The 21,432-nt window shown below is 46.1% G+C and overlaps 1 protein-coding gene across 13 annotated transcripts in view; it reads left to right on the top strand.

The window, feature by feature from the left end:
• Window positions 1-21,432, top strand: part of cacna1ba (calcium channel, voltage-dependent, N type, alpha 1B subunit, a) — a 739,085-nt gene that overhangs the window by 300,196 nt on the left and 417,457 nt on the right. For all 13 annotated transcript variants that reach the window (XM_038781850.1, XM_038781861.1, XM_038781863.1 and 10 more), the window contains one exon: window positions 12,994-13,169. In XM_038781850.1, coding sequence (XP_038637778.1) covers window positions 12,994-13,169 — 176 coding nt within the window. The remainder of the gene's footprint in view (window positions 1-12,993; window positions 13,170-21,432) is intronic.

Raw genomic sequence — 21,432 nt, 5'->3', positions numbered from 1 at the left:
CATGGGTTGCCTTTAAAAATGGCACCCCATTCTTCAAATAACTAAGGTGCTGGCAAGGCTGGCTCCACCATGGGACCCGCCCCTTGCCCTTCTTTATTCATTCAGGTGAACATTACGACGGAGAAAGACACCTTTCGGGCCGACGACTTCAACGCCACGTTTCCTGCGCAGGGCGACACTCTGCATAATTTAGGGAGAACTCCGCCCAACTTTGGTGGTATTCAGATAAAGAGCATTGCAATGTGCTGAGGCAGCTGGTTCCAGCTGGATGAAGGGAAGGTAGAAATATGTGGCGGTGATGGAGGAAGAGAGGAGGGGAGAAAGAATGAAAGTGTGAAGGGGAGTTGGATGGAAAGGAGGCAGAGGAAGGGGGAGAGGTGGGACAGGGCAAGAGGGGCTAATGGAGGAAAGGGAACAACAGAATACAAGGCTTGGTCCTGAGACAAGGCTTGTTTTCTCACTGGACAGAATGGAGGAAAGAATCAGAAGGTGAGATGGACGAGTGAATAGAACACAATGAGGAAGGGGCAGTGCATGATGGGCACAGTGCAGTATTAGATGGAGAATGGTCTGTCTTTTTAATTTTGATTTAAAAGTATTTTTATGCCAAAGTTTCAACTTTTTCCATTTTCCATTTTCCATTTTACAACAACAATGAACCCGCCCAACACATTAATCCCCCCCCCCCCCCCCCAATCCACCCGAGCATCCCTCCCTCCTCACTCGCCACCTCTTAGAGCAAATTTCACCAACTCCAGGGCTAAGAGCTCCAGCAGGTCCCCCTGCCACGCCGAGACAAAACCCCTGCAAGGGTGCTGAAAACAGCCCTCCAAAACCTTTCCAGCTTCGGGCAGCACCAGGACATATTAATAAAAAAAAAATTTAGAGTACCCAATTTGTTTTTTCCAATTAAGGGGCAATTTTCGCATGGCCAATCCACCTCGCCTGCACATCTTTGAGTTGTGGGGGGCAAAACCCACACAAACACGGGGTGTTGCTGCAGCTTTATCTCTAAATCATACCTTAGTCTGTCTCCCTACCTTTGAACATCTCACCTTGTTCTAAACCATCCCCTTTAAAATCTGTGTTCTGTTCCCCCCACCCCTAGCATCACACCAATTTGCGGAATTCCCGTCCTCCTCAGTTTCTGCACCAAGCTACATCTCATCCTTGGTGATTTTAACCTCCATCTCACCGCTTCTTGCTCTCGCTCCTCTTCCTTTTCTTTTTTTTTAATCAATTTAGAGTACCAATACATTTTTCCCAATTAAGGGGCAATTTAGTGTTGCCAATCCACCTACCCTGCACATCTTTGGGTTGTGGGGGCGTAACCCACGCAAACACGGGGAGAATGTGCAAAATCCGCATGGACAGTGACCCAGAGCTGGGATCGAACCTGGGACCTCGGCGCCATGAGGCAGCAGTGCTAACCACTGTGCCACCATGCCGCTCCAGGACCAGAACATATGCACATGATTCGCAGGACCCCTCGCACACTGCTCATGGATATCCTCGACCCCCTCAAACAGCCGGCTCTTCCTCGACTTTATCAGGTGCACCCTGTACACCACCTTCAGCTGTATTAACCTCAGACTCATGCACAAAGTCGAGGCATTCACCCTCCGCAACACCTCACACTACAATCCCTCCTCCAACTTCTCCTCTAACTTAGCCTTAACTCCCTCCATGGGCACCTCATCTTCTTCCAAAAACGTCCCATAAATCACCAAGATGACGCCCTTCCTCTCTACCACCCCCACTGACAGCACCCCCTCCAACAACAAAGAGGCGGGCGCTATCGGGAAGGTCGTAAGACCTTCCTCGTGAAGTCCCATATCTCCGTGTAATGGAATATCTCCCCCACCCCATCTGCCAACCCAAACTTCCCATTTAGCTCTTCCAAGCTCGCAAACCGCCCTCCCAGAAACAAATCCTTCATCTCCCTGATCCCCCTCTCTTAAAACGCATCCATCCTCCCCAGCCCAAATCTGTGATTTCCCCGAATCAACATCCCCCCCCCCCCCAACCTGCGAGGTGCCCGGCATCAAAATGTATAACAACAAATTGTAGTGATCTGTACATTCATCTGCACATACACCAGGGATTGCAGCACAGATGTAACAACCACAGCACCACTAGAGGGCAGCATCAGAGACGGGTATAAAGGGTCGTGCCAAGGCAGGATCCACCTGTTTGAGAAGCACAGAGCTAGTGAGCAGCAGCACACAGAGACAGCTCAGCATAGGCAATTTACCTTAGTTTCACTGGTGATACCTCTTGACTGTTTTACATCTAGTTGAGCTCTGGAAGCAGAACAAACCCTTTGAATAAAGTGTTTGTGTTAACTGTAAGTCTACAGTCTTCATTCAGACTTAGAGAATAACATACAAATCATCCACGTACAAGGACACCCTAAGCTCTACCACCCCCCACCCCCACTATCCACCTTCCACAACTCCTAGCCCCTCAGCGCAATGGCCAAGGGCTCTATCGCTAACGCAAACAGATCGGGGACTGGAGGACGTTGCACGCAGCAGTACTGTACAACTGTAGGTTGCATCTGTTTGTGGACTCCCAAGAAGCTTGCCTTTTTCACGGCCTCGTAGAGTCCCTGGACTATGCGTACATAAGTTATTTTAGACTGCACTCCCTTTTCAGATATTTAACAAAAACTTTATATAGGAGCAAACTAAACGGGTAGGTGCATTGGCCACACTAAACTACCCCTTAATTGGAAAAGAAAAGTGCTTGTAAACGTGTAACTAATAGGATTCAGTTCTACCCTGCACAGCCTGACTATCTGGTACAGAACACATAGCACCAGTTTTTAGGAGTTACATAACCTAACATTTGAAAATAATCTCAGATGTGTGATGGCACTCTTTCGATAGAAAGTAGGCAGGATGCCGGTTTGATAAATGTGTTGTTGTGTGTGCAACGGGCAGGGGTATGCTTATTATGGTCGATATTCAAATCTGATTTTCTACCGGTGCTGCCATTTCCAAGTGCCGAACTACATCCACGCCATTTCTTAACCTTGAACATCTGAACATGAGATTATATGTGATTTTGGATTCCCCACCGAGCTAATTAAAGTGATCATAAATGATTACAGGGTTAGTTCTTCTGGTTGCTTATATACCTGCTTTTGCCTGTAGTCGTGTTATGATCGGGCGAGGAGAGATTGACTGGCTCCCTTTTTTTCCTCCTCGGTTGACCGCAAAAGGTTCTCTTGTTCGAAAAGTGTACACTTGTCAATTCAATAACTGCTTACATCTTGTGATCATAACATAACCAATCAAACAGGTTTTCTAGAACGTAACAAAGAAAGTAGTTAGTTTTATTATGCTTCAACAGATCGAAGTAAAATAATAAATTGTGCCAGGACTTTCACACTCAGGCACACAGGCACAAAATATATCCGGGGGGGGGGGGGGGGGGGGGGGTAGATTGGTCAAATGAGAGTTAATAGAAAGTAAAAGGAATGCACAATCAATAATTTGTTACCTTGGTTGGCTTCAGGTTAAATTGGGTCATCTGTAAACATGCCTTTAGTGGTCCTGATGCTTCCAGTTTATAGGTGTAGACAGCTGATTGGTTGTTCTTTGGAGTGCTGGGCTGTATTCTTGTAGGACGTTTCAGTCTGCAGAATGGTCATGGTCAGAAAACAGGATTTGAAACATACAAAGGATTGGCTTGCCATGTGATCTCCCCTCTCCAACTTCCCAGAGGATCTAAATAATGTTTCTGCCAATGTATTCCATGGGTAACTTGATTGAATCATGTTTGTGAAGCCCTCTTAACCAAGGTTCCATTATCTAAGCTCAATGGCTCATCTCCAACAGTTGAATCCCTCAGTGGATTTCCTTAATGCCTTCCTAATGGGACAGGAGGTGTGGGCCCATCATATCTTCCTGAGGTAATTTCCCTTGTTGGGTTTTTGCAGACATGCTGTCACCATTCCAAAGGGTTGGAATGGGGAATGTAAATTGAGGTAGACACCTTTGGTTGCAAACTCAAGTCACCTTTCGTCTTTGCGTTGGAAAGTTTTCCATTTTACAAGTCCAGTTCTGCCAGTTTCGAGTTGATGGATTAAAAAATAATTACTAAATAGGAAACTTGTTTTCATGACTCTTGCCTGAAGTTTGAATACTCTAAGTGGCCAATGTATTTTTCAGTTCATTTAAAAACTTGTGCTGAAACAAGTTGCTTCCAGAAATGGCTGAGCGGGTAAGGCTTTGTCTGGGAATTGAGAATGAGTGAGAGAATGAAGAAGGGTCACACAGAGCAGTACAAGCTGCTAGAAGAAGGAGCAGGAAGGAGAGAAGGGCTCTCAGCTGGAGGCCATATCCACCAAGGGTCTCTCGAAAGCAACTATCTCTTACCTCAAATTTAGCAAGGACAAATGCATGAGATGTCTTTCTTACACAAAAGGGGCCGCAACTGAAAGCTACAAACTGCTCCAACTGCAACCTCAAAGTAGAACAAATGTAGCAATACCTCAGGCTGATGCATGGCTGTGACCCTTGACCTCTATGTCACTGGTTTTGTCCAGGCTGTTGATGGAGATATGAGGAACACCTCACAGTTTGAACCCCCTCTCCCCTTTTTGTATCAGGACCATCATTGAGGTTCTTTTTTCAGAGAGAGACAGCAAGAACTTCATTTCATTCCCTCATGCCAGAGCAAACCAGGCAGGGAGAGCACAAGGGTTTGCATGGATTTCAGGCTTCACCATAATGCAAGATGTTATTGACCATAATCACAATGCCTTGCAACACCCCATGTGAACTGGGCCATTTTCATGAGCTGAAAGTGCTTCCACCCTCTCAATGTGCTGCTGGTGTGTGACCACACCGTCACACATTATTATGATGATAAATTCTTATTATCTGGCAACAGCCATAATTCCTTCATTCTGTGGCAATCCTCCATACCACATGTATTTGACTCATTCAGCAAAATGGAACATACAGTGCAGAAGGAGGCTATTCGGCCCATCGAGTCTGCACCGATGCAATTAAGCCTTCACTTCCACCCTATCCCCGGAACCCAATAACCCCTTCTAATCTTTTTGGGCACTCAGGGCGATTTAGCATAGCCAATCCACTTAACCACCACGTTTTTTGACTGTGGGAGGAAACCGGAGCACCCGGAGGAAATCCACGCAAACACAGGGAGAATGTGCAGACTCCGCACAGATAGTGACCCAGCGGGGAATCGAACCTAGGACCCTGGCGCTGTGAAGCCACAGTGTTAGCCACTGTGCGACTGTGCTGCCCCAGAATGATGTAAGGTTTTGTCGACAGTGCTATCAAGTGGCACTTACACAGCCTTCACCTACTCACCAACATTCAGTTTGGGTTACACAACAGCCAGTCAGCACCTGACCTCATTACAGCCTTGGTCAAAAGAACTGAACTCCAGAGGTGAGGTAAGACTGATTGCTCTTCACATCAAGGCAGCATTTGACTGTGACATCAAGCAGAACTAGCAAATCAGAAGTCAATGGAAATCTGGTGGAAAGCTCTCCACTGGTTAGTCATACCTGGCACAAGGGAAGATGGTTGTGGTTGTTGGGGGTCAATTATTTCAGGATCAACACATCACTGCTCGAGTAGTGTCCAAGGCCCGACCATCTTCAACTGCTTCATCAATGACCTTCCCTCCATCAAAAGATCTGAAGTGAGGATGCGGATTGGTGATTGCACAATGTTCAGCACCATTCACAGCTCCTCAGATCTGAAACCAGTCACACCCATAGGCAGCAAGACCTGGACAACATTCAGGCTTGGGCTGATAAGCGGCAATTAACAGTCACGACACACAAGTGCCAGACAATGACATCTCCAACCTGAGAGAATCTAAACTTCTCCCGTTGACATTCAATAGCATTGCCTTCATTGAATCCCCCACTATCAATATACCAGAAACTGACTTGGACCAGCCATTTAAATTCTGTGGCTACAAGAGTAGGCGCGAATCTCTGAGTTGTTTGGTCAGTAACTTGCCTCCTGACTCTCCAAGGCCTGTCCACCATCGACAAAGAACAGGTCCAAAATGTGATGGAATACTCTCCACTTGCCTGAATGAGTGAAGCTCCAACAACACTCAACAAGCTCAACATCAACCCTAACAAAGCAGCCCACTTGATTGGCTCACCATTCACCACCTTTAACATTCAGTCCCTCTACCACCAATGCACAGTGACAGCAATGTGTACCATACAAAATGCACTACAACTCACCAAGACTCCTTGTGGGGGCACTCTTTCCCTCCGCACTGGCCGCTGTCAAGACACCGTGACCTCTACCACCATTTCTTCACTGTCACAATTCTGGAACACCCTTCCAGACAACAGTTATACCACATGGACTGTAATGGTTCACCATTCCCTTCTCCAGGGCAATTAGGGATGGACAACAAATGCTGGCCTAGCAGACGGCACCCACATTCCGTGAAAAAAGGAAGAAAATGGCAAATCAAGGTTGGCTACAGGACAGCAAGAGTTGTCCACTGTTGCTAATGCATGTCACGCTGTCACAAGGAACATCCCTCTGGTGGAGCCCTGCAGTACTGAACTAAAAGTTGCCATAGTGCCCGAGGGCCACAGACTGCTCTTCCCGTTAAGAGGGAAAGCTGACTGGCGGAGATTTAACCTGAGGGACAAGGGTGAGAAAACAAAGCACGGGATTCTCCGATCCCCCGCCGGGTCGGAGAATTGCCGGGGGGGGGGGGGGGGGGGGGGCGGCATGAATCCCACCACCGCCGGCTGCCGAACTCTCTGGTGCCGGAGTTTTGGCGGGGGCAGGAATTGCGCCATGTCGGTCGGCCGCCGCTAGCAGCCCCCCCCCCCCCCCCCCGGCGACTCTCAAGACTGTGATGGGTGATGAGTGGCTGCCCGTTTTCGGCGGATCGCGCCGGCGTAAATCACAACAGGTCCTTACCAGCGGGACCTGGCTCCACGGGCGGCCTGCAGAGCCCTCGGAGGGGGGCGGGGTGTGGGGGGGGCACGGGGGGATCTGTTCCTGGGGGGGTGCCCCCACAGTGGCCTGGCCCGCGATCGGGGCCCACCGATCCACGGGCGGGCCTGTTTTGTGGGGGCACTCTTTCCCTCCGCACTGGCCGCTGTCAAACTCCGCCATGGCCAGTGCGGAGAAGAACCCCCCCTGCGCATGCGCTGGGATGACAACTCACGCCAGCCGGCGGAGGCCCTTCGGTGACGGTTGGCGTGGCGCCAAGCCCTTCCGCGCCAGTCGGTGCGGCGCTAAACACTCTGGCACCGGCCTAGCCCCTCCGCACCTTTGGGGCGGCCCAACACCAGAGTGGTTCATGCCACTCTTCAGCGCCGGAGTGGCCCGCCCCGCCGGTTTGCGGAGAATCCCGCCCAAAGTCTTCGTGAATAATCTCAGCCGCCGTGAGATTTGAACCCGCGCTGTTGGCAGTGCTGTGCAGTCAACTGAGCTAATGCACATCAAGCATTTGGTCATGTACACCAGTCAGCCTCCCTCTGTGGCTTGGACTCTCAAAAGTCTCCATCTGTGCTAGTGTGTGACCTCAGCCTTTGGTGAACTGGCACCTAGACTATCCCTTATGGCCTCTGAAATGCATGTGGTATCCACCTCTGTGAGCTATTGCTTGCAAATACAAGATTTCATGACAATTTTGCTCTCATGGCTAGCTTGTAAGTATTGAGTACCTGAAACTAAAAATGAACAATAATTGAGTGGTGGTGTGGGGAGGGATGAAAGTAAAAAGTGCTTATGCTATCTACAGCTCGTGACCAAAAGTGTTTATGGGATGAGGGAGAAGGAGAATTCCAGCCTTGCTAGTGACAATCTCAGTGAAATCCTTTCCCGTGGTTGCCAGCAGTGTCATCACTATAGATGTTAAACCAAGTGGCCACGCTTTCCCTCTTCCAGTTCTTTTCCTGCTGCAGTGAGAAATCTTACAACACCAGGCTAAAGTCCAACAGGTTTAGTTGGAACCACTAGCTTTCAGAGCGTAGCTCCTTCATCAGCAGTGGGCTAAATAGCTGGCTTGTAGTACAGAACAAGGTCAGCAGCGCGGGTTCAATTCCCATACCGGCCTCCCCAAACAGATGCCGGAATGTGGTGACTAGGGGCTTTTCACAGCAATTTCATTGAAGCCTCCTTGTGATAATAAGCAATTACTATTATTATTAGGTGAGCGAATATTTTGATCACCTGAAGAAGAAGTTATACTCCGAAAGCTAGTGACTCCAAATAAACCTGTTGGACTTTAACCTGGTGTTCTAAGACTTCTTACTGTGCCCACCCCAGTCCAACGCCGGCATCTCCACATCATGTTTTCCTGTTGCATCCTGCTGTGCGCTACCTTCCCAAGAACGAGGGAAGTGTGTCATTGAGTGTTCTACAATATATTTTGATGGTGTGGCTGCCATGGTTGACTAACTGCGGGTGAGTGTCTTGTAACAGCACAATTTGGATGAGGAAAAACATGATAATTTATGGCTAAGTGCTGACTGGGAGAGATTGCTGATGGTAGATGTTGGAGAATGGTGGAGTTGGTAGGATATTTCATTGAAGGTGAACTCGACTCGTAATACCTTGTCAAAAATGTTTTCCTGTGCAGCGTTCATGTCCTTAGAGCAATTGTCCTGTCATTAACCTCAGTCGTGAACTCCTTCCCACGGTCTCCTGAACATATCTCTGGAGGGCCAAGCTCCTGCCACACCCCCCTGTAGGTACAGGGTGCCTCTCCTTTCTATCTCTTGCACCAACACTTCCAACTGCATTGCCATGCAAATTTGATGCTCACTCTCTTGCATGTTTAACCATTTCCCAAAATGTCACAACTCGAATTCACTTCTTAAAAAAAACTCCTACTATGTCTTGCAACCACAGGCATCTCCTCATTAAGAGGTTCAGGCATCCTTTGCCATTTGTGGTATTAGCTCCCCTGTTGATTTGTGTAGTCAGCGAACATTGCGGGTTATTCTGGCTGCATGTAGAAATCATTTAAAAGAGCAGGTGGCATCAACTTAATCTGCTGTCTGCAATGCAACACAGGCATGGGCTACACGCCTGCAGCAATATCCACACCTGTTTTCAGAGTTTAAGCCAATTTAATCCACCCCTCCCTCCCCCAGTATTCTGATTCAATTCCGAATGGCTATTATGCCACTGTGAAAGGTATGCATTAATGCCAGTTCACAGTTCCTGATTGGGATTTGAATGACGATGAACCCTGTTTTTCACCTCACCATTCCTCTTCCATAATAAATTCTCACTCTTCGAAAACAGGCAGCTGCTCCTTCTTTCTCCTTTCTGCCTGACTTCCTCAGACAGCGAATTGTTTTCATTTTCCATTCCCTTGATACTAACTGCACCACTGAGCAACAAGAGGAGCATTCTGCGCCTGCAACCAACATTTGACGTGATATTTGCCCTCCCAAGTTCAACAAGTTTCAAGTGCTCAGGCTTTCAGTATTTCAGATTTGATTGGGCCTCGTGTTTTCCTTTGTGAGAGCTACTTGTACAGCAGCAACTGGAAGGTGTAATTCTTCTACCAGATCATGGGTTTGAAGCCAGCCAGAATAATGGCATGAAAGCCTTTCTCCCAGCTGGCTGCAAGGGTGTGGAAGACATGAATTAGCCATAGGATAGATGCGGGGAGGTTATTAGCCATAGGATAGATCCACTGGCGGGTGAAAGCAGAACTAGGGGGCATAGCCTCAAAATAAGGGGAAGTAGATTTAAGGCTGAGTTTAGGAGGAACTTCTTCTCCCAAAGAGTTGTTAATCTATGGAATTCCCTGCCTGGTGAAACAGTTGAGGCTCCTTCATTAAATGTTTTCAAGATAAAGATAGATAGTTTTTTTGAAGAATAAAGGGTTATGGTGTTTGGGTGGGAAAGTGGAGCTGAGTCCACAAAAGATCAGCCATGATCTCATTGAGTGGCAGAGCAGGCTCGAAGGGCCAGATGGCCTACTCCTGCTCCTAGTTCTTATGTTCACTCTCATCTTCCCACACTCTCCCTTCCAGACCATTGATCTCCTGGGAAGAGGCAAAGCATTCATTCCATCTCAGTTTTTGATGTTAGGGGTGTTCATTAAGAAATACTGCTCTAGATATCGGTGATTTACCCATGAAATTTAGTCAGCAACCTTCTGCTTACCAACCACCAATTAAGTATGATGCGTTACATGGTTGCAGCAACAAAATAATTTTGTTTTGGTTGGAGTTTTAATCCAAGATGTTGCCTCATTTTTCTGAGCTCGAGCAATCAAATGTCTTCAGCAGTATTGTGTCTCTCAGTTTTAACCATATTTAAGTTACAAATTACTGAGAACATTTACGCAACAATCAGTTATTTTCACTCAACCAACCCCCTTCCCCAGGGAGGGGAACCGAGTTGGGGGGTGTTGCCTTTACACTTGGTTAGCGCTACCTTCAGGTATCTGGGCATCCGGATGGTCCACGATTGGCCCCGGCTTCATAAATTGAACTTTGCAAGTCTGGTGGGCAAGGTTAAGCCTGATCTGCAAAAGTGGGACAACCTTCCCCTGACCCTGGCTGGCAAGCACAGTCCAGTCTATTAAAATGAATATTCTTCCCAGGTTTTTATATTTGTTCCAATGTCTTCCTCCTTAAATATTTCTTTGTGAGGGTTAATAGGTTGATTTCACCCTTTATATAGGTGGGCAAGACCTCGAAGATCCAAAGGATAGTTCCTCAAAGGGATAGGCAATTGGGAGGCCTCACATTTGCTTTATTTGACAATTGGGGTGTGTGGTAGTCTGTGTAGAGGTATTACGGTGCCTAGTAATGCTGGAACACCATTGGTAGATAATGTATGCTTTCCATTGGTCGAGCCTGTATGGTAGCTCCGCCCTGCAAGTCGGGGTATAAGAGCCCGTGCCACCCCAGAAGCATCCTTTCTGTACCTGAGCTGCGGGGGGAAACATCTAGCTTATTAAAGCCTTCAGTTGTACTACAACCTCGCTTTAGTAGTCATTGATTGTGCATCAGGGTGGTGCAGTGATCCAAGTTCCGAATGGGGACTGATAGAGGTGAGGTCGTGTAGAGAATCTAGTCTGGATGCATTGGTGATGTCCTCGCTTCGGATGGTCTTACCAACATTTCCTGTTGCAATGCGGATGTCTCTGTTGGAGAAGATCCTTTTGCTGGCAGGGTCGGAGAAGGTTAGCACGTCTGGTATTTATGGGCAAATTCTGTCTTGAGAATTTGGACTTGGCGGATGGGGTAATGCTGAAGTGGAAGAGGGAGCTGGTTCCTATAGTGGATGATAAGGAGTGAGGTTCTTCATAAGGTGAACTTCACGTCTTCATGTACGTGGCTTAGTCTAATCCAGGTTAAGGTGGTGCATAACTAAAACTAGGATGAGTGGTTTATTTCCGGAGGTAGATGACCAGTGCAAGCAGTGTTCTGAGGGGACGGCCAATCACACACACATGTGGTCTTGCCCCATAACCGGTAAATTTGGGTCTCCTTCTTCAGCACCATGTTAGCGATTGTGAATATCAATCTGGAGCCTTCTCCTGGTGGCCATTTGTGAGGTGTCAGACTCACCAGTGCTGCAGACGGGATTGAAGGCAGATATCCTTACCTTCGCCTCGTCGATTGCCCGGAGATGAGATCTTCTACTCCGCCCAACGCCTCCGTATGGATGGGTGACCTAATGGAATTCTTGTACCTGGAGGAATTCAAGTACATTGTTGGGGGATCGGGTTGTGAATCTTTGTAATTCCTTGCCCAGTGAAGCAGTAGAGGCTCCTTCATTAAATGTTTTTAAGATAAAGATAGATAGATTTTTGAAGAATAAAGGGATTTATTATGGTGTTCAGGCCGGAAAGTCGAGCTGAGTCCACAAAAGATCAGCCATGATCTCATTGAATGGCGGAGCAGGCTCAAGGGGCCAGATGGCCTACTCCTGCTCCTAGTTTTTATGTTCTTATGTTTAAGATATCTACCTGAGAAGGCAGCCATTCATTACCCACTTTAAGGAATTGGCCGCCTTCAGTTGCTAGGGGTCTGGGGTTTGTTTCAATTTTTTTTTGGTTTTCTTCCTTCTCTTGGTTGATGGGATGTGGATGGTTGGTTGGGGTTTTCATTATGTTGGTTTTGTGTGACATCTGCTGTCGGTAATATGAATTTTGTTGTAAAATTTATTGTAAAATGGAAAATCCCTAATAAAAATATTTTAAAAAAAATCATTTTCACACAATCCCTGAGATTGCTTAATATGAATTTATCAATGAAAAATGTGATTATTCTGACGAACTGGCTAGGGAAAATTATTTTTGATGATGCATCAAGCTGTTTGTTAGATATTGAAATGTCTAGCAAATGCACTTGTGGGCTTACTCGAGATCTGCACATATCCCAAGACCGACGGAGGAAACTGCCTGTAAAAGTTCATATTGTGTGCTTGGAAAGGAAGATTATGAGCTCTGGGTCAGCTCTCCTGCAGCAGACGTCACTCCACGGATAGCCCTGGGACTCTTTCGAACTTTCCTTGATATCTAGTAAATTTTGCTGGATCCTCTCGCCTTGAAATCGGCAATCCTATTACCACCTATATATAGAATAAGTTTCTTTTATACAAAACGACAGTGTTTCACTCATCTGCAATGTGTTGAGCCATGTAATGCTAGATAAATGGCTCATGTCAGCAGCTTCTTGTTGGCAGCTATTTGTGTTTCCATAGCCAAGTGGAAACTGGATGCTGCTACAGCAAGGGACTAGAGCGACAGGCCACCCTGGACCATTCTTGCACTTCTGCTATTGGACAAATCGAAACAAAACTGGAATATATCAGTTGGCAAATGGTGTGCCTGGTAGTAAAACTAGGGGCGCAGTCAGAAAATAAAATACCTTTAAAGGTGTAAATCCTGATGATACGTCTTTGAGATGATTAGTGCTGTAATGTTCAGTGGCAGGTAAAATTTAACAGTGAACTGAAATGGTTTGCCTCTGTTTCTATCTAGATCAGCAAGTGACAGACTTTCCATGTGGCTACCGGAAATGTCCAAATGGAACTGAGTGTAGAGGATACTGGACTGGACCCAGCTACGGAATTACAAATTTTGACAATATCCTCTTTGCTGTGCTCACAGTCTTCCAGTGTATCACCATGGAAGGATGGACTGACATTTTGTATAATGTAAGTACAGTTTAATCACTTCAGAGCTTTAGAAATGGCAGCCATTGTAGCTGCTGAGGTGACCTGCTGTTGTCTTGCACTAGCAAGATCTGAGGAATCATATTGAAATTAAGTCACAAACTTTCTAACAGTGCATAAAGAATAAGGAGAATTCTGAGTGTGTGTAGCAAAATGTAGGTTCGAAATCGACTCTTCGGACGTTGGATTGTAGCCAAACTGTTCGAAGGGCCAGGTGAATATTAAAAATCCCGCAACGTTTTTTCAAGTAAAACGAGCGTTTATTTTTTGGTTTTGTAACCAACATTCCTTTCTCAAGCAGCCCCGTCAGAGAACAGTTTAACTGATCTTTCATCTCATGGCTGTTTGTGAGATAGCTGCTGTTATATACAGAGAGACAGTGACATTTTGTTTACTGAATCACTGCCAGTGCAGTTCACCAGCAATTCATTATGTGCTGCAATTTGAAACATTTCATGCGACAAGGTGCTAAAAGAAATTGTGACTATTATTGTTCAGCCAGAGTAGATCAATTAAAGAAACCATAACCAAACCATGTAGAACCTGACCTTGAATAACAATCTAGCTATCACTTGCATTAATGACCATAATATTATGCCAGAGGGCAAGAAATCAATCCCTTCATTATACCACATATTAAGCTGTTCATGAACACAAAGTCGCTCACACTTGATATACTGCCACAGGCAATTGCAATTAATGTCTAATATTTTTGTTTCACAATGTGATTTGCTCTATTTTTATATGAGGATGCAAAATTATATGTCATGAAATCATACTTATCTTGCATTTTTGTAAGCAAATATACTCGGAACGGACAGCTTTGAGTCTTAAATCTGTAACCTAAATCATCCAATATGTTAGTAGTTAGAAGCCTGTATGGTTGAAGGAAAATATAAGTTGGGAGTGCTGCTTTTAGGATAATTACTTCACACTCTTGTTGCAAAATTTAGATGCCAGGCCAAAGTTGTGAAGGGTATGAGAAAAGATTAAAATAAGTCAGGAAGAATAAAAATAAAATATCGGAGATACTGGAAATGTGAAATAAAAAATTAGAAAGTGCTGGAAAAATTCAGCAGGTCTGGCAGCATTCATGGAGAGAAGAAGAGAGCCAACGTTTCGAGTCCAGTATGACTGTTCCTCAGAAGCAAAATTTGTTTTGCTGTCAGAGGGAGAAAGGATTGCCGGAAGTAAGGAGTGCAGTGGATTTTGTGGAAGAGTTACGGGAGAAGACTGTGCAATGAGGCTTACTTTAATTGTAAGAAGTCTTACAACACCAGGTTAAAGTCCACCAGGTTTGTTTCAAATAACTAGCTTTCGGAGCACTGCTCCTTCCTCAGGTGAATGGACCTGAGGAAGGAGCAGTGCTCCGAAAGCTAGCCATTTGAAACAAACCTGTTGGACTTTAACCTGGTGTTGTAAGACTTCTTACTGTGCTCACCCCAGTCCAACGCCGGCATCTCCATATCATACTTTAATTGTAGCTTGGGTACAAGAAAAGGAACATGTTCCTTGAGGTTTAGGAGAAAGAAGCAAGGGAAGTTCAGAAGAGTATCAAACATGGTGTTGATAAATGGAGGGAGAAGAAAATTTGCATTGTCTGCTGGCTTACATTGCAATAGTAAACAACGTAGCAACTGTCTTACCAACATTTAAGCTCTGTTACCAATTGACTGTTGCGGGGCTGGGTGGGGAGAGTGGCATTGTAGTCACAACGCAGTTTTGCGACTCAATCCTGTACACATCGGGTGGCACGGTGGCGCAGCCGTTAGTGCTGCTGCCTCATAGTACCGAGGGCCTGGGTTCGATCCCGGCCCCGGGTCATTGTCCATGTGGAGTTGGCACATTCTCCCCATGTATGTGTGGGTCTCACCCTCACAACCCAAAGATGTACAGGGTAGGTGGATTGGCCATGCTAAATTGCCCCTTAATTGGAAAAATTTTAAAATTTTTGTCCACGTTAACCTCCTTGGAAGCTCAGGTCAGCTCTTCCAATATTGGCCATAATCCTTGCTTACCAAGGCAAATCATTCATATTCCGTTATTTCCCTTCGGTATTGGTTTGAGGATCCATTTTGTTTTGGCTGGCATGTCGGGTTGCGTAGATACCCTAAAATATTGCACTGAAAACACACTATTCTTGTACAGTACTGAAGGAGATGGTGAGTGCTGTAATAACTAATACCCTTCTTTGTGCTGGCATTAACTGCATTTTGCAGCGTGTGTTGTCAATAAATCTTGTGCATAATCGCTGTGCTTGGCGAAATAGCAGTAGGAAATTTACTTCAAACAGCAGGAACGAGACTTGGAGCGTGTCAGCAACTTAAGATGCTCAATTACCTTGTCTGCTTTTGCTGCTTTAGACAGCACATGTGGTGCAATGAAGAAGTGGTGTATCACAAAAGCGAATCAATTTTATCTGAACATTTTCACCCTTATTTTCAAACCACTCCTTTGCCTTATCCCTCCCTATCTTTATAACCCACTGCAACCCAACAAACCTCCCAAGATCGCTACACTCTGATCTCTTGTGCATCCTGACTTTCACCGCACCAACACTGGCTGGATTTCCCTTCAGCTTCAGGGTCCCAAGTTCAATGCCCGATTTGGGTCACTGTCTGTGCGGAGTCTGCATGTTCTCTCCATGTCTGCATGTGTTTCCTCCGGGTGCTCCGGTTTCCTCCCACAGCTGAAAGATGTGTAGGTTATGTGGATTGGCCATGATAAATTTCCTTTTGTGTCCAAAAAGTTTAAGATTACAGGGGTAGGGTGGAGGCATGGGTAAGGTGCTCTTTCCAAGGGCCAGTGCAAAATCGATGGGCCGAATGGTCTCCTTCTGCACTGTAAATTCTGTGATTCTCCCTTGACCGTACACTCTGGAATTTCCTCCCCACGCCTCCCTGCCTCTCTTCCCCTTGCTTCTCTTTTAAGACATGCCTTAAAACATACCCCTTTTACCAAGCTTCTGGTTTTGCTTGATGACATTTTGATAACGCTCGTTGAGCACCTTGGGCTATTTTACTATTTCAAATCCGTTATATAATGACTTAAATTAATGTTGTGTCTTCAATATAACGAAGCGATCAAAGTGCTTTATAGGGTCACTATAAAGAAAAAGATACACATTGAGCTATGTAAGGCAATGTTAGTGCAGCTGAACAAAGCTTGGTCAAAGAGCTAGGTTTTAAGGAACATCTAACTGGAAGAAAGAGAGGTAGCGAGATGACAAGGTTTAGGGAGCTTAAGGCCGAGGCAACTTACAGCCACCGAGGGTGAAGCAAATAAAATGCCACAATTAGATGAGTCCACATATCCCAGGGAGCTGTGAGGCTGGAGGAGTTGGCAGGTCAAGGCCCGAGAGGAACTTGGATGAGAAATTTAAAAATCAAGATGTTGCATAACTTGGAACCAATGTCAATAGTTGACGGGTGAATGGGACTTCACAGTACACAAGTTTATATTTTAGAAACTATAAAAGCATACGCTGAAGTTAGTTAACAGGTCTAGATATCAGCAATTGTATAGATTATACACTCTGTCATTGTTGTCCTGGAACATGAGCAAGTGGTACCCGTCTACAGGTGATCTGCAGTATACTACTGGAAAGAACGACGTATAAGGTACTCCGGAATCTGAATGCTATCTATGAAGTCTCCATGGGTGCGATTGAGTTAATCCTTTAGTGGGGTTTTTCTTGGTGCCTGCAGCGCCGAGATATACTCCACTATTAAATGGAGAGACCCCAGAATTAACTGGCATTTTGCCTTTTTGTTGGCCGTCACAAAGAACCGCATCAAGGCTGCACTTTACTTACTACTCATGGATCGGGATATAATTTTTAAACCCACCTCAGCGACCCCACATCGGCCTCCGACCCCCCCCCCACCACTTCACCCAACTTACTTCTTCTGGGGTCCTCTTCTGGGCAAGGCGGAGCCGGGCCCAACTCCTGGCATTGGCAACCTGACACCCAGGCACCTTGGCACTGCCAACCTGGCACCCAGTGAAAGGGTGCTCAGGTGCCATGGTGCCACCTTGTCTAATTCCCAATCTCGCGGGGTTCACCCCCCCCCCCCCCCCCCCCCCCCCCCCATCTCCCCGGGGTGCTGTTACAATTTGGTCCATGTTTGTGTTGATCAGTACTAAACGGCGTTCCTGCAAGGTCTCCCAGCACGGCCGGTGAATCCAGGGCACTGGGAGAATCCGGCGAACGCATATTTAAATGAACTGACTGGCTCATTTAACTATGCATGTCGGGATCTTGCACAGCGAGGACACGATCCAGATTGTCGCCGCGCCGGTTGGGGGCCGTTGAAAGTGGCCCCTGCGTCGATTCTTCGTGCTCGACGGGCCGAGTGCCCACCGAGTTCCACCGAGTTCCGCTGGCGTGGGCTACGTATGGTCCTATCCTGGCTGTGGGGGCCGTCCTGGTGGGGGGCGGGGGGATCCGACTCCAGGGGGCGTCTCCACGGTGGCCAGGCCAGCGATCAGGGCCTACCGATGGGCGGGTGGACTAATTCTGGGGGGGCGGGGGCTATGTTCCTCTGCGCCAGTACCCTGTAGGGCTCTGCCACATTGCCCGAGGGCTGGCGCGGTGACGGCAACCCACGCGCATGCGCGGATCCGCGCTGGCCGAGGCCGCATGCGGAGACCCGCGCCGACTGTGGCATGCTGGCTTCCGAGCGCACAGCACTCCGGCACGGTTCTAGCCCCCTAGGAAAGGGTGAATGCCTGGGACTGGAGACACATTGATGCCGGAGTTGCTCGCGCTCGTTTTGACGCTGGAGTCAACACTTGGCCGGGATTTTGGAGAATCCTGACCCTTGTATGTCACAAATCCCATGAGATTCAACAGCCTCACCCCGACGCCAAGTCGGGCGCGATGTGACCGTTGAATCACACCCCGTGGTTTGGTGGTTAAGTTCATTATTTTAATGCGTGCTCCATTTTAATTTCTACTAGAAAGTTCAATCAGTAAAATTATTTCAATATTCTGACATTAACTTTTATTCGTCAAAAAGAGCGCTTGGAGATTTGAACGATTCACACAATGAACTTACATCATGAATAGTGTAATTTGGTTAGAAAGAGAAGAGGAGAGCCTTTATTTTCTGTTACAGTCGTTGGAATATTACGCTGCAGGAGATCGGTTGGCCACCCAAAGGTCCATTGACTTTCAGCGAGACCGGGTGATTCCAGTGACGATGGGGCGGAAAAATCCCACCCAGTAACTGTGGTGATCTCTGTATATGTTAATACATGATTAGTTAATGTGCAGTCAGTACAGACAGATGATCACTAGATGGCAACACTAACAGGACGTATATAAGGAGTTTCCCACTCTTTCTGTCAGATGGTATGTGCGTAGTGCAGCTAGAGTAAAGATGTGACAGATCAGAGTGTAGCATATTATCATAAATGTTAGTTTAATCTAATCTTAGTTAATTATATTACTAGTCAAAGTATTAAAATGAAAGAACTCACAAGTATATTATTTTATTACTCAATAAATAATTTGTCATCAACTGGAAGACTTTGACTGTTTATCATCAAGTTAAATCCAACTCGGCAAGACAAATGAGTAATATTTATATTACATTTCTGTAATATAACAGTAAGATGGCACCCATGCATGGAAAAGATATTGTGGGTGACTAAAACTTGTTATTGGCTCTTTCCCTTCTGTTATGCAAGGGACATAGTTCAAAAGATTTCCCTTGAACTTGAAACCTTCCTACAATTCTTTTGAGAGATCACCAAAAATTGCATATGAATTTCCAAGGCGTACAATTTAAATGCTGGCGTGCACAAACATCTTTTCACACAGCAAGATATAGTCCTTTATTTAAAATTGCAAGATAATTTGGAACAGGCTTTGAGATCGCCTCCTTATTTTGTCATGCGTTGTGAGCACTGCTGTCAAAGCCCCAGCATTTACTGACCGTGAGAAGATGGCGATGAGCCACCTCCTTGACCCATCGCAGCCTTCCTGCTGAAGCGGCCCCGATCATGAAGGGCCTATTTTCTCAGCTGCTTCGGAGGAGAGTCCACAATGACCTGGGGCACAGTTTCTGAATGAATGGGCACACAGGTTCAGTGACATATTGGAGCTTAAATGACTGAAATTGGAGTGATTTTGGTTTTAGATTGAAGGCAGCATAGTTGAACAGATTCCCATCTGTTGTGTAACTTATGTCCATGCCCGTGGATAATTTACTGGAGATGAGGTGCAGTAAGGAAGAAGGAGGGAGAGGGTTGGTGCAGCCTTGTTTGACTCCAGGCTTCACTGAGATAGGAACCATGTTGGTTCTGTTGGCTTTATGTCATGTCATGTGATCTTTGCCCAAAGGCCAATCCTTGGGTTATTGTTCGATAATGTTCATTCTGAACTGTTTCCTTGGCAGTTTTTGACAGTGGTGGCTTGCCATTGTTTTCCATTCACAGGGGCAGGGCATGGAGGCAGGTCTCAAGTCTACCACAGCCAGAACCACATGCTATAGTCATTTACCAACTGAACTAACCAGCCCCCTTCCATTGGTTTGTGACTGACCAAAATAGGGAAAGTTTGTTCCGGGACCAGCAACTACAGGCCAATCAGTTTAACTTCGGTGGTGGGGAAGCTTCTAGAAACAAATAATTTGGAACAAAATGAAAGTGACTTGGGAAAATGCATGTAAATTAAGGTGTGGATTTGTTAAAGGAAGACAAGTTTAAAACCTTGAGGAGGTAATGTGGAGATTTCCTTTTAGGGTAATCTGTTGATGCGGTGTACAAGGACTTTCAGAAGACAGCAGACGTGTGGGCAATGTTATAGCTTATGGAATAAAAAGGACAAGCTCAACATGGATATGAAATTGGCTGAGGAAAGAGAGAGCCATGGTAAATAGATGTTTCTTTGGACTGTAGAAAGGTCCGTAATGGGTTTAGCGGGAGTCCTGATTGGGAACATTCAGCAGGTCAAGCTAAAAAAACGTTTCAGTTTGATTACCTTTCTGACCGTATCATTCTTATTCCAGATGTCCAGCATCTACAGTATTCTATTTTGTCCCTCTTGGGACCCTTGTTCTTCCTGATATATATTAAGCACCAAGACATTGGTGTATGAGCAAAATTTCAAATTTGCCGATAATGCAAAATATGGAAGCATTATCAACTATGAGATAGGTAGTGTGGAACCCCAAAAGGACATGTGCAAGCGGTGGAATGGGTGAACATGTGGCAGATGAAATTCAGTGCAGGGAAGTGTGAAGTGATTCATTTTGGTAGGAAGGTGGTTTAAGGGAAGGGACAGGAGTATTAGAGAGGATGTGAGGAAAATCCTTTTCACCCAGAATATGGCAGGAACTGGAACTCACTACCAAAAGGGTGGTAGAGGCAGGAACCCTCACAATATTTAAGAAGTATTTAGACGAGTGCTTGAAATGCCACATTATACAAGGCTATGGGTCAAGTGCTTGAAAATGGAATTAGAGTACATCAAAGCATAGGAAATATAAGCGGGAGGAGGACATTTAGCCCTTTGTACCTGCTCCACCATTCATGATGATCGTGGCTAATCATTCAACTCAAATAGCCTGATCTAGCCTTTACCTCAACTGCTTCCTGTGGTAGTGAATTACACAGGCCTACCACTCTGTGAATGAATTTCACCTTATCTCAGTAAATAGGTGCTTGATGGCCAGCCCAGACATGATGGGCTGTAAAAAACTCTATGACTCTATAACACGGAGAGACAATATGAAATAAAGGGTACAATTCTAAAGTGAATTGTGGTAGTGTCACCTCAGTGTGTATCGTGAATGCCCATTGGTCGTTTCCTATCTTACTGACCTATTGGTTGAGTGTCTGTGTGTCATGTCTCTAGTGCTCCCACCAGACACCGGGTGAATGTGCAAACTCCACACAGCCAGTCACCCAAGGTCGGAATCGAACCCGAATTCCTGGCGCCGTGAGGTAGCAGTGCTAACTACTGTGCCACCATGCCACCCATTGTGCCGCCCGTGCCAATCGTGCAGCCTAGCTCAGGCTGAGTGTCACACATTGAGCCCAGCTCAGCCCAGCTCAGGCGGAGTATGGAATTAAAAGAAATGAGGCAGGAGGTTTGTTAAAGGGGAGAAAACTAAATATGATTAATGGATCTTCTTTGGATTGGATAGATGGAATCTATCCAAGAGTGGCATCATGAGCAGTGCTGCGATCCTTGTTCCGCATATTACACAATCTGCAATTCAGGCTCAAGATCAAC

Source organism: Scyliorhinus canicula, chromosome 21, assembly GCF_902713615.1.
Source record: "Scyliorhinus canicula chromosome 21, sScyCan1.1, whole genome shotgun sequence".
Taxonomy (NCBI): domain Eukaryota; kingdom Metazoa; phylum Chordata; class Chondrichthyes; order Carcharhiniformes; family Scyliorhinidae; genus Scyliorhinus; species Scyliorhinus canicula.
This window is presented reverse-complemented; position numbering and strand designations above follow the sequence as displayed.